Below are 13,841 nucleotides of genomic sequence, written 5' to 3'. Positions count from 1 at the left end.
TCACATGGAATAGAATCAAGTAGTTTCAAGATGTGCTATTCAATTACTCCTAAAGAAGTACACCTTGAGATTGAAATTCACCTTGAGATCGTCGATGGACAGTGAAAAAAAAACTTTGAAAACCAATTGATCAACAATTCTAGAGGATTTAACTCTGTGCGCATATTTGGATGGTCCACTTATTGCTGGTATGCTGTGTTAACTCTTATGCTAGCTTTTGTACATCTTGTCTGTGTTAACTCTTATGCTAGCTTTTGTACATCTTGTGCACATATTGTATTTGTATACAGGTCTCACACAGCATGGTGATGTTGAGTTTGAATGTGACTGAAGTGTCTGAAACAATTTTTTTCTCTTACCAAAAAAATCACAAATGAAGCATGTGTCGGCTCAAATTACATTAGTGAATCAAAAAATTAAAACAAACCAATACTAAAATAGTCATTTTCATGTCAAAGGTGTCCTTATATTTAGGAAATACAAATTTAAATTACTCAAAATACAAATTTAAATTACTTTAGCCTTTTATAAGTCGTAAGATCAGAGAGTGAAGAAAAAGCGAAAATGAGGATAGGTATTGGAAATCTGGAAGCAATTTAAAGTTAAAGAAAGTACCAGAAGAACACATAAAAACCAAAAAATATAAATAACAACAAAAGATCATGAACTGATTGAATGATACAGAACCTTCAAGACAATGCCGACAGGAAGCAAGAACTCTCTTCCTCCAATCCTAAACAAATTAGCAGGAAATACATATTGTGAGTACAGAAAAACACACCCTTTATCTCAAATACATTATTGTCAGTGTTATTACCAGAAACCAAGTCTTGCGCTTCCATTTTGAAGATAATACAATTTAACTGTCACACCAGACTGATCTTCTCGAACACATCTATAACAACAAGGATAGCAAACTTTAAGAGCGAAAGCATCAAACAGAACGTAAAAAAAACTTCAGATAGAATTTATACAGATCAGAAATTAGAATAATAAGATACAAACAAACCTGGTATAACAAAGAAGTAAGCTCTAAATAGATAAAGAACAGTAAGATACTGCAAGAAAAATATAGATATGACCTCTATGGCCCTCTATCCTAGAGAGAAAAACCAGGATGAGTAACAGAAAGATGTACGTTACTCCAATATTTTCAACTGCACTCCTTGTTCAAATATGTTATCTACCCCTGATCAACTTTATTCATATTTTGCCCTTTGCTTACAGAACTCTTCACTGGTTAATATTTCAGATCTTTCTGCTTGAAGGGGTTCGCACTGATGTCTATTATTTATACATTGCCGTTATTAGTTTCATCATATTATTACTTATCTCATCACTGTTTTCACTTTTATAGAATTAGTGCTATCGCAGTTTCTTACATGCCAATAGCTATGTTTTGATGATATAACTGAAAGCATTTCCGCGGTTCTGTTTTAAATTTCCCATATTGATACTGCCATCAGGACGGTAAAATTGATTCCATGATGACATCAACTATAAACATAAAATTTACAATCATTATGATTATCTATTGTTGTAAACGAGGGTAAAATTGCTAAGGATTAAGGAGTCGTATCATTTACAGGAAGAGGAATGAAAAATCGGTGTATTTCTGACAAAAAGTTGAAGGGTACTCAGAGATAAAAAAAACTAACTAATTAATGAGTGCATAAGTAAACCCCCAATGAATGAATTCAAAAGCAATAACTTTCGTTACATTCACCAATAAGAGCTTCTGTATAAACAAATCTATAAATGATAAGAACATAAGTTTTTGACCATATGGAATAGCAAGGGAACCTCTCTCAAAATAAATAAAAAACCACAACCCAGACTGCTGGTGTGGTGATAGTGGTTTTTTTTTTTTGGGAAAGGTCCATTACATTAAATTTAGTCAAGATCATTAAGAATTACAAAAAATAAAGATTAGTGTGTGGTAGCATCACAAATCAGGATTTTATACTTCCTGCCTGGAATATATACTACTCTTCCTTATAGTTATAGGAGTCCAAATCAACTGGGAAAAAAAAAGTTCCTCAACTTATGCTCAAGTGATGCTACATGCTACTCTTCCACAATGCACAGTCGTCTTTATTCGAGCTTCTCGTATTAACTCTGAATCGCAGATCGATCAAAAAAATAATAAATTCAACCAATCATCTTTCGGATGTGATGTTTCTTGACTTTTCATACACATTTCGATATATCCTAATGTTTCTGGCCAAGAAACCAAGAATGATCTTTATTAGATGCTTACAAAATTAATCTAATGCTCTCTCCAATCATCTCCCAAAGCCTCAACTTTTGCTCACGTTTACTCTCACATACGAGCGAAGGAATGTAATTGCTATAGTGGAACCCCTCTTGTAATAACAAATTACAACCCACCCATTCAATTCCTTGGCTGACATCACCACCAGAAAAATTTTACAGCTCTTTTCCTTTTTAACTAAAGATGAATTTACCCAAAAGGCCAAAACTCACCCAAAAGATCAAACACCACAGCAAGTCATGTTTCCTATTTCAAGCATCCGGCAGATACTTTCCTAGAGCACAAAAGCAAACCAACAAAAAAATATATATTGTTCATGGTCCTCTTGGTTTCATTTTCTTTCCAATGAACCCAAAAGAAAAAAATTAGTCATTAGCGTTGATTGAATTAATACTACGATGTATCCAATACCCCTTACAATTTTTCATATTTCAGGGGGGGCCATGGACCCACTGGACCCTACTTGGCTTCACCCCTGAGTCAGCTTCTTGCATTATTCACTTTAACAACTCTTAAAGTTTTCAACGGTATAGCAACAATATAAGAAGGAATGGATGGTTGCTTTATGGTTCCTATTTAAACAACCTGGTTAATAACCAATCCAATTTAAAAAAAACATAGCAAACAATTGCAAGAGCATTCAAAAACTACCAAGAAAGAATAGCTATAAACAAACTCAGAAGGTATAAAATAGATAATGACCTTAACTAAGATTTTGAACCAAAAAATAAATACAGCACCTCATCACGACTGCCTTATCACTGTATCCATCTCCCCGTGCACGAAATACCTTGCGCACCAGACTCATTGGCTGGATAGGAAATATGATTTAAGGTGAGAAAGGAAAATTATTATAGTAAACCCAAAAAAAGGGAAATAACATTATACAAAGAGATAGGCAAGTTTTTAAAAAAAAAGAAACTAAAGTAAAATTTTAAAAGTAATATAACTAAAGCTGAACTGCAAAAAAGGAATAAGAAAATAATATAACAATTGCTGGTTACTGTAGCAAACTTCAGCTGAAAAACCGGGTTCACTGAGGAAGTATTCTTACATAATTACGTTTTTGCAGAATCAGAAGTCGACAGAGTCTTTCCAACCCATTACAAATGAAGTACCTGGAAGAACAAGGCAGTTAAAAAATCAAATAAAGGTGAGAATGACAAAGTTTGTCTAATAGATAGAACCTAAAGGGTAAACAGCATGTCAAATAGGGAACAGTTATAACATGATCGCAAACAATTTATACTGATAATGATAATTGATCAATATACCATAATGACCCTTTGGCACAGGTAACAAACACAAATTTACAGCTGAGCTATAAATACATCTAAGATAGCATCATCACTCTTAGCTACATATCATCACTCTTAGCTACATCAAGAGTACGAAAAAGGAAGTGCCTGGGTACCCAGGAACTGTATACATTTGTCCCAATATTTTGGATTAGATTTCTCAAACAGATCCAAAAGCTTATTGATCAGGCATCCTAAAAAGGATTGGTTTCCTTGTGGATCCAGAAAGGTATCACTAAGGCTCGGACCCCAATAATCAAAAGAATTTACACCAGTTAGATTTCAGTTGAGACTTATTTATATCAGACTCTTAACTCCTGCTATCCTTAAAATTGTTAGCCTCTCTTCCTTTTCCTTCCGAGTAAAAACCACTTGCAGGACATCTTCCAAATATTAAACTTTTGTCTTCCCTTTTTTGGGAATTTACAACACTACACTAGAGCACCAATTTCAGCAAAATCAAGGAGCAACCAGTTGACAAGGAAAACAACAGTCAACAATGACAAAGACCGACTGATATCTTCCTGTCTCATACCTTCCATTTAACCTTCAAAAGTTTTAGTTTGAAGCAGTTCACACTTCCTGCTACTTGACCGATAGGACTCCTTCAGCTTTTGGGGTTGTAATACTTCAAAGAGGGTTTGGTCAGGAAAGGATAGTTTTGAAATTTTTAGACAATGGGGTACTTTTTGAAATATTACTTTTTTATGTTATTCATTGGGACAATGGAAGTGGGACTTTAACTTTTGGCGTTATTGGTTTTTTAAAACACAAATGGGATAATTATTCTACATGGGATAAAACTGTCACGCTCATATAGAAGAAAATTTGCCCCTAAGCTCAAATTTAGCCCCACTCTTCACATTGGGACAATTTGGGACAAGTGGGGTAAATTTGGTGCATTCATAAATGAAGTAACTAATATATGTGTCAATCATATCAGTATGTAATTAAATAAAATAAAGTAATTACGTAATACATATTAGCTAAATATAAAATTATTAAATAATTAATATTATTAAACATAGATTTCAATATATTAATATTAGTCATACTATTATATTATGATATACTATATTTCAATAAGGTTTTTACATGAAAACCACCTCAATTTTAGTCCAAATTGATACTTACAACCTTTATTTTATTTTGTTTCTTTCTTGTAAACCGCCTATATTTGCTTACATCTTCTCAATGTCACACAAAACGCAGAATCTTGTTCAAAAAACATGTGAACTACCATTATTATACCCTCATCTTAAACACATGAATTGCACTTGTTTCTTAATTAATTATAAAATTAAGCATTTTTTAGATATTAGTCCTCCAAATCTTTCATATTTTGAAATTAGACCCTCAAATCCCCCCTTTTCTCTCTCTCAAATGGCCATGGATTTCCAAACTCAAATCTCCAAACCCTAGCTCAATCCCCAAACCCTAATCTTACCTCCCTCAATCTTCCCTCCCTTCCTTCCAGCCTCCAATCCATTAAAAAAAACCTCCCTCAGTCCTCCCCCAAAACCCTAGCTGAGAAGCAAGAGATCTATGAGCTCATCCTCCCTATAACCCTATTCGGTGAGGACGACGCCAATTTAGGGGACTAATTTCAAAATATGATAGATTTTTTGAGCTAATATCAAATATGAAATATTTGGGGGACTAATATCGAAAAACCCCTTATTTTTTGTAATTAATTGGGGATAAAAATGCTTTGCACGTGCTTGGGAATGGATATTTTTTGGAATTTCACGCCTTTTTGAGCTGAAAAGTTGATTAGGTGTGACATTGTGACGATGCAAGTAAATATAGGTTGTTGACACCCAAAAAAATATAAATATGGTAAGTATCAAAATTAAGGCGATAAGTATCAATTTGGACCAAAATTAAGGTGGTTTTATGTAAAAACTCATTTTAATATAATACATTTTATTTTATTTATTTAGGCTGCATTACCAAATTGGTGTTCTTACTAACCCCTCACAATCGGTTTGGTATCAGAGGTTTGTCCAACAACTTTTGGTATTAAAAGTACACCAATGTGCAATTAGACATGTTTTGTGCCATCGGCAAAATAAATTGACGGGAAATTTGCATGTGCCCTGACATGACTTAATTTCAGGGTTATTCGAACGATGGCATAGCTTTGTTTAATTGACGTGGCTAGATTTAGATGACATGGCACAGATAAAAGTGTAAATTACCCACATCATAGATAACGACCTAATTCAACAGCATTATTAATTAGAAATCACGTAGACCCCACTTGAATCAACAGCCCTAATGCTATATATATTTACCAGTTTACCCCAAGGTGGAGTCAGTGACGATGTCTTAGTGTTAGTGGGATTAGCTAAAACATCAAACACCAAAGATTGTACATGATAACTTTCATGTCGACATGTGTAAACCTATGGGATGTGGTCTCTTGTTCATTCATTGAAATTGCTGATGTAAGGAGAAGGTTGAGTAGCTGATTTGATGACGGGTGTAGATGGAAGACAACATTCTGACTACTAAGGACATATTTGGAGATTTCTTTTTTCTCTTTTTTTTTTGATGCAGGTGTTGCCTTCTAACCTATCCTTTTTTTCCTTAATTCTTAAAAAAAGACGCAAATATTATTAGAGGATGACAGTTGTGTCTGAGTTGGCAAACAACGTTCTGACCAGTGACCACTGGCAACACATACGCGTAACTGATTCCATAATTTTGTTTTTTGTTTCTTTTCGTTTCTTTTCTTTTAAGTTTTGTCTTTAAACCTATCCCTTCTCCTTAATTTTTTGAATAAAAGACCCAAATACTATTAATGGTTCTCATGCTCCAGGTAAAAGGCAAGGGGGCAATTTCATAAATACCTCTCTGCAGTGTTTTTTATTTTATGGATCCCTCTCTGCAGTGTTGTAAATGGCAATTTCATAGATAGGTCTTTAAACATATATTTTTTTCCTCCACCCACCTTTCTCACTTCCCCACCCCGTACACAAGATCTCCGCATGAGCAACTACAAGAAATTAATGGTGGTAAAACTCATAAATTATACAGAGTAGTTTCCCTTGAACCAATAGGAAAAAGGTTCTTCAACCTCATCACAAAAATTTGCCGCAAGCACTATGCACCTCAAGGATGAATGCAAGCCTTGAAAAGCACCAAGATGCAGACTCAAGCCCTGATCTGCAGAAATCTATTCAACCTATGAGGGAACTTTGTAATGTCAAATAAAACACTAAATTCCTAACTTGCCACCTACTTCTTTTTTGTAATATATTTTTTCCGGCTCAAAAAACCTATATGATACTTTTACATGTTATTGAGGTAACATGAATGGTTTCTACAATGCATTGCATGTACATGTTTCAGTTTTGTTTTCTGGTTTATTACATCAGGTATGCTTAGTAAACGATAGGAAAACCTATAATCATTCAGATGTATCAAAGATGTAACTATAAGATAATGTGTTGCTGTTTAAAGCTGAGGGTCGAGCACCAAAATTTTACGCATGGCACCAATTGAAAATTCTTATTTGATCCTACATCAGATCTCCTTGGCTATAGTAGAAGTAGCTACAGGGATAGCAAAAGGAAAATACTACAGTGAATAGCATAAAAGTAACATAGAACAATTAGCTCTTTGCAACCCCTTCAGATTCCAACCCCTTCTGAAGAGAGGCGCCTTGGACTCATAGCACCAAACTTCCAAATATAAATGTATTCTAAAGTATATACAAAGCATAAACCGATGACAATATTCAAAGAATATACTTACCCACCCATTTCAGTGGCCTCTTCCTTATGATAAATAAGTTTTGAGGGGTCAGCACCTCTTAAATGACAGCGTTTCGACTGCAAAACACAACAAACAGAATCGTTATAACATGATAAGATTAAATAAAATAAGATGCTTGTTGGAGGCATGAAGAAAATGCATTCAGCTAGTATCCTAGTGAACAAACAAGTCAAGGCTTCCTAGAAAAGCCTACAAGTAATCACAGGCTGAATTTTGCTACATCAACTGATAGGGTTGGCATCAAGATTACTCTCAAAAAACTGTGCTTCTTAAGCACAAAGCTGCACATTGACCTTTCAAGGCCTATCTATACTATATTTCCCAACAACATCGAAAAGTTGTTCGCAATGCAAGTACAATGCAATGGTACATGTTAAGAGTACAAAATATAACGCTCAACACTCACGACAACTTCGAAGTTTTGGTTTAGTGGCAGGGACCTTAAAGAGTACATTTACCTATTTTCACAAGAAAAGTGTAGAGATACTTCCCCAAAAAATCAAGGTAAGAAAATATCAACACATCAGCATCGGTTGCATATAATCAAGACCAGGCTATACTAAGACACCAATTGTTGGATTCCCCCCATTGCATTTAATACCTTCCCTAATTTTAGATCTGCATGGTTACAAAAATCTCATGGTGCAAAAAAGATTTCAACCCAAGAAAAATTAAATCATACCATCAACATTATGGGCAATTGACCAAAGCTGAGCCTATGCCTAATTGAGGGCCCATCATTGTACTGGAAAAATACTTCGACTGAGAAATCTCCTTTGTACGTTGTTCTTGCTTCTCTGCACTGCTTCCATTTCAAGCAATAAAAAAGTAAATGTTAAAAATCGAAAAAAATGATACAACCATCTAAAATTATTAAAAATATAATGACAAATTCAAACACCTCTTGCGGATAAATGTTTCTATTGGCCGAAGCATCCCTTGGAGGCAACAACCGCGGCTCACCAAAATATAGTATTCTTACGTCAAGGAAAATAACATTAAGGGTAAATCACTCCCTTTAAAAGCACGAGTTCGGAAAATCTTTTTTAGACAAATATACCCCTTTATAGTTTGAACTACCTTATCTATAATCAAATTCTAATTTTCAATGGTCAATATTACCCTTCACTATTTTGAATATTTTATTTATATCTTAATCTATCCTAATCATAATCATATCTTATCCTAATCCTATGTGAACCATGTTTAGCTTAACAATTTAAAAAAACTAATATTAATAAAATATATAAAACATAAAAATGATATTAGTTTGTTAAGATAAAGAAATTACAAGTAGATAACATATTATAATATATGAATTATTGCAAAAAAACCATAAAAAGTTTTAAAATTGCAGAAAAGACCCTAAAAAGTTCAAAATTATAAAACTCATCCAAATGTCTCAAAACTTAAAATAAAAAACATGAAATTAAAAAATTAACATCTGTTTGCAAAGAATTTAAAATTTACAGTTAACACCTCAATGTCTTAAAAATTATAGAAACACCCTCAAAAGTTTAAATTACAGACAAGCACATTAAAATTCTAAAATTTTAAAACTTACAAACAACACAGATGAATTCAAGAGATTACCATGATACACCTAAAATTTTTAACATTTAAATTTAAATTTTTTAATTAACACCCTCAATATCTCAAAAATTATAAAAACACCTTCAAAAGTTCAAATTATAAAAATCCACCCTAAAATTCTAAAATTTATAAATAAAATAAGATGAATTCAAGATATTACCCTTAGACACCTAAAAAATTAAAATTTGCCAAAATTAACCTCAAAATTTTTAAAAAACTCTTTTAAAATTTAAAAATCGTAAAAAAATTTCAAAAATTTTAACTAGCACGCATCAAATTCGTCGATTGGTAGACCGCTAAAATTTAATATTTTTTCAAAATTAATCTATAGTTTTAATAATTATAAAAGACACCCTCAAAATTTTAGAGTTACAAGAAATATACTAACATTTAAAAAATTACCACAAACACATGAAACATAGAATTTACAACTACCAAACTTAAAAGTAAATTTTTTTAAAAACTCTTTCAAATTTTTAAAAATTATAAATCACATCCTCAAAGTTTAAAACCACCAAAATGGGCTAAAATTTTAAAACTTGGCAAAGAAAAGTGTAATTGTTTGGTATTTTTCATATATATATATATTAAAATTTCTAATTTAGGGATTTACTATCCATTTTCAGCATCTAAGAATAGTCTAAGTTGATACTGGTAAACAAAAACAATAAGAATTGATTAAAAACATCCGGTTAATGGATAAAATTTTTAAAAATATTATAGATTAAAAATTATCGGCACTATATAAATTAAAGTAATTTCATATAATTTTAGTAATAAGTTGGGGTAGCCAAAATACATTCGTAACATTAATTGATAGATGTTTAAATCCATAGAAATGATAAAACACTATAATATTATACCTTAGCATTAATTGATTTTAATTTAGAAACTTTAATCTTTGACGTTAATAATATTTATAGGGTAAAAGAATACAAGGAATTACATATGGAGAAACTATTAGAATATTTAGAGATAACTTTAAAAGAATTGAGTTATTTCCATTGCAAATGGGAAAGTGATGGAAATAAATCTAAAATTCAGAAAACGTCAATGAATCACTTGAATTGGCATTAACATAAGACATATCTATTAATGAAGCACTGAATGAGTTACATTAAAAAATAATTTAATAACTTTATCCTAATCAAAGAAAAAATCTCCATGGAAGACATAAGAAAAATTAGTAAGTATTCATAAATTCCATACTGTGTTCTTCAAATTAAATATTAATATTATAATCTAAGATAAATTGGTAATGGATAATGCAGATATTTAGTTTAGATCTTTATGAAAAATGACAGAGATAGAGCAAAGATAATATTATTAAAATAACAGAAATTCTTATTGGATGCACATCAGAAGAATTCATTTTAGAGGAAAATAAAGAGATAGCTTCTAATTTATTTAAGTAATAAATTAGGAACACAAAGAATTTTATATATATGAAATTAATATTTATTCTCATTGAAATAGAAAAAAAATCAAAGTCTATATTTTGAGCAGTTTGTGTTGAACATCATAAGTACATTTGACTTCTTTGTAAAGTTAAATGAGATGATAAAAAATTAACGAGCCTAGGAAAGATAATAGCATAAAAAATACAAAATTAGCCTGATGTCACAATTGATGTAGATGATGAAGACAATACTCTAGAATTGTCCGAGAAATGATAAATGATAAACCTGAAGAAGGATTGATCTTAACTCAATAAAAAATAAAATAGAAGAAATAAAAACAATATTTTATGAATATTTTATAGAATAGTTTAATTATTTTGAGTGAAATTAGGAATCTTTAGAAGGGAGTTTCATGAATTTTTTTCAGTACTTTTATATTCTTATGTGGATGTTTTTATCATATAAAAGTATACTAGAGTTAGCATTAATCTTTAATTTATATTTTTTTATGAAGTCTATCAATGATTAGGAATAAACTTCATATTCTCTTTTGCATCGTTTTAACATACTTTAAATCAATCATTTTGCCATATTGGTTTTAAATATTCACCTTCCTTGTATAACACTATTTTAATATTTTTCACTTTGCAATGCTATACTTTCTCAAATAAAGCTTAGTTTCATATCGGTCAAAAATAATATGAAAATTTAAATTATTTTTAAATTATATTTGTTTTTTGTCAATTCAAATATCAACATGAAAATTTAAATTGGGTGTATCCCATTTAAACAAATATAAAAAAATAATCAGGATGTAAGAGTTTAAAGAAAAAAATGAGCACAAACTGTCAAAAATACTTAATCATGGTATTAAATCACGTGCATTGCACGTGTGTAAAAACTAGTTACTAAAAATACACCAATGATTTCAAAAGTGACACTTTATCCCCCGCTCTCTATTCATTTTAATAAAATTAACTTGGATGTAGAGGCTAATATCATAGGATACCGCAACTCTCCCATGTGAACATATATATAACTGCTATATTCAAAATTGACTACTACATCCAAAAATGGATGATTACTTGATTAGAAATGGAAAATGAGGAGGTTTGAAGTGCAATTTTCAGAACATTAGGGAGATCTTTGTATTTTACCCTAACAATGACAATGGTCCCGCAAAAAAGAAACTTAATTTCGCAAAATAAATATATATATAAATTAAAAAATGATATTTCTGAGCTTAATATTGGTAGATACAAAAGCCAATATCATAGGATACGACAATTATGCAAAGCTCAAAGGACTATTCTATCATTTACTCTAACAATAACAATGATAATCGCACAAAACAACTACTTTAGGGGAAATACGTAAAGATTAGGGAAGGATATTTCTTAATTTGGTATTGCCATCGGCGATCTCAACAGGCCTAATGGAGGTGAGAGCGAGCTCCATCCCTTTGTCGATGAAGTAGTCGAAGGACTCGATGTGGGGCTTGAAGAGGTGTCGGAGCGAGGAGTAGTCCGGCTTCTTTGATTTGGTCGGCGCCATGGCTGAGTAAAGATCGAAGCTTTGGTTTCGTTTTGAGGAGAGAGAGGGAGAGAAGAAAGGGGAAAATAAAAAGAGGAGCTTTGTATCTGAATATGAGGTAGTTGGAAAAACCCTAGAGGGTTTTAGGGGGGTTGTTTGTTTCAATTTGTTTTTATAGAATAGGAATAAGAATTTGATTTGACAAGGCTAATACTGTAAATAAAGGATTCTAATGGTATCTTATTCCTAAGTTTGGTTTATAATATTTTTATAGATTTGGATATCTGTAAAGTTGGAAAAGAAGTGGGTTTTTATAGAAACCCAAATCAGATGGGTTTGGGTGGATTTGGGTTGAAAAGCTGACAACCTATTATTCTCATTCCCTTTTTTTTCAGACTCTAAACCCTAGATTGGGTTTCGGCCTTCTCCCGCTAATGTCCTCCCGCCTCTTCTCGATCCTGCTCGCACCTCTTCTCGAATCGTTCTTTGATTTCTTTTTCGAAGACGAGCTTTGATTTCGAACTATTGTCGGTTGGTTGCTTCGATTTCTTCTCGAATCGATCTTCAATCCTATTCGAGCCTCAATCTCAAAAGCTTCGATCTTGAGCTTCTTTCTTCGATTACGATCTTTGATTTTGATCTTTGATGCCAAGTTGAGTTGGCTTTGTTACTTTGGTTGGTTGTTGTAGGTTGGTTGCTTCGGTCATGAGCTTCTTTCTCAATTTCGAGGTTTGATCCCAAGCAGTGTCGATTGGTTGCTTTGGTTTGTTACTTCGGTCTCAACCCTGAAGTAGAGCTTTGGCAGTTAAAGGTATAAATCAATAATTCTTTTTTTAATTAATATATGATTACGGATGGTTATTTGTCGTGGTTGATTTTGTAGTGGATGTTTAATAATTTAGAGCTTCGTTGCTTCGGTTGTCTGTCATAGTTGATCATGGATGGTTATAAATTAGGAGGTTTATCTGTTTTTTTGCTAGGGTTTTTGTTAGTACACCCTAACATCGTGAAATTGATGAATAATGTAGACTACATTTGTTGTTGTAGTCATGGTATATCGTTCTGTTTAGTAAAAAATAAGAATACTAAAATGTTTTTCCCTATGTATGTTGACTTTCTATATTCAAGTGGATAGCCATAATATATTGCTTAACTTACTAGTTTATGCCTGCTAAAATTCTTTACGAAATATATTGTGAATTAGTTATTTAATATATGAATTAGTAATTTTGTTCTAAGATTTCAATATATGAATTAGTTGTTTCTTTACGAAAATAGATTTGTGGATATTTAGTAATTTCATTTTTAAGTCCTAAATGTATACTAATTTTACAATGTATGTAGATGGATAACGTAGATGAAGGACAATTAAAGAGGATGTGTGTTAATATAACTGTTTCTTCTGTGGTCACGATAATAACTTGTCTTCTGAGAATGGGTGCTAAGCGCAAGACAATTTCTATTTGTACGAGGGAAGAAAAGATCAAAAATATATATATTGCAAAGGAGCTCACTTCAAACGCGTATTGGAAGACAATTTCTATTTGTTTTTGTTGGTTTCGATTGATGGAGCTTGTGATGCTCACTCTTTGTTTTATTAGTTTCGATTGATAAATTGCTAGAGCTTGGGTTGCTCTCATTTGGTTTTCTTGGTTTCAGTTTATTACATGTCGGAGCTTGTGATGCTCAATAGTTGATATTTGACAATGATGATTATCTTTTACTGAGAATGCAATCTAACTTATAACATTTATTATGTTTTAATGAGGCAATCTGTGATGAGATTGTAACCTATATTAAATTGACAATGTCTAGGTGAGGCAATCCATCATTAGAATGTAATTTACAATAAACCTGTAAGTTATAGGTGGGGCATTCAAATTCGACAAAATGACTTATTCCTGAGCCGTACAATATCAACTAGATTTTTAATGATAGTTTACTCGATTCCAATAAAAT

General features: G+C 32.0%; 1 protein-coding gene across 2 annotated transcripts in view; it reads right to left on the bottom strand.

Annotated features, from left to right (window-relative positions):
• LOC109839621 (DNA-directed RNA polymerase I subunit 2) overlaps nucleotides 1-12,028 on the bottom strand; it is a 34,287-nt gene extending 22,259 nt beyond the window's left edge. For both annotated transcript variants that reach the window (XM_020408119.1, XM_020408120.1), the window contains exons 1-8: nucleotides 11,744-12,028; nucleotides 8,258-8,328; nucleotides 8,039-8,158; nucleotides 7,336-7,412; nucleotides 3,330-3,393; nucleotides 3,016-3,086; nucleotides 818-895; nucleotides 688-733 (exon numbers count right to left, since the gene is read on the bottom strand). In XM_020408119.1, the coding sequence (XP_020263708.1) occupies nucleotides 688-733; nucleotides 818-895; nucleotides 3,016-3,086; nucleotides 3,330-3,393; nucleotides 7,336-7,412; nucleotides 8,039-8,158; nucleotides 8,258-8,328; nucleotides 11,744-11,903 (687 nt within the window). In that variant the 5' untranslated portion in view covers nucleotides 11,904-12,028. The remainder of the gene's footprint in view (nucleotides 1-687; nucleotides 734-817; nucleotides 896-3,015; nucleotides 3,087-3,329; nucleotides 3,394-7,335; nucleotides 7,413-8,038; nucleotides 8,159-8,257; nucleotides 8,329-11,743) is intronic.

The sequence above is a fragment of the Asparagus officinalis genome, chromosome 4 (assembly GCF_001876935.1).
Source record: "Asparagus officinalis chromosome 4, Aspof.V1, whole genome shotgun sequence".
Lineage (NCBI taxonomy): Eukaryota > Viridiplantae > Streptophyta > Magnoliopsida > Asparagales > Asparagaceae > Asparagus > Asparagus officinalis.
Note: the sequence above shows the minus strand (reverse complement) of the source record. Positions and strands in the feature narration are given on the sequence as shown.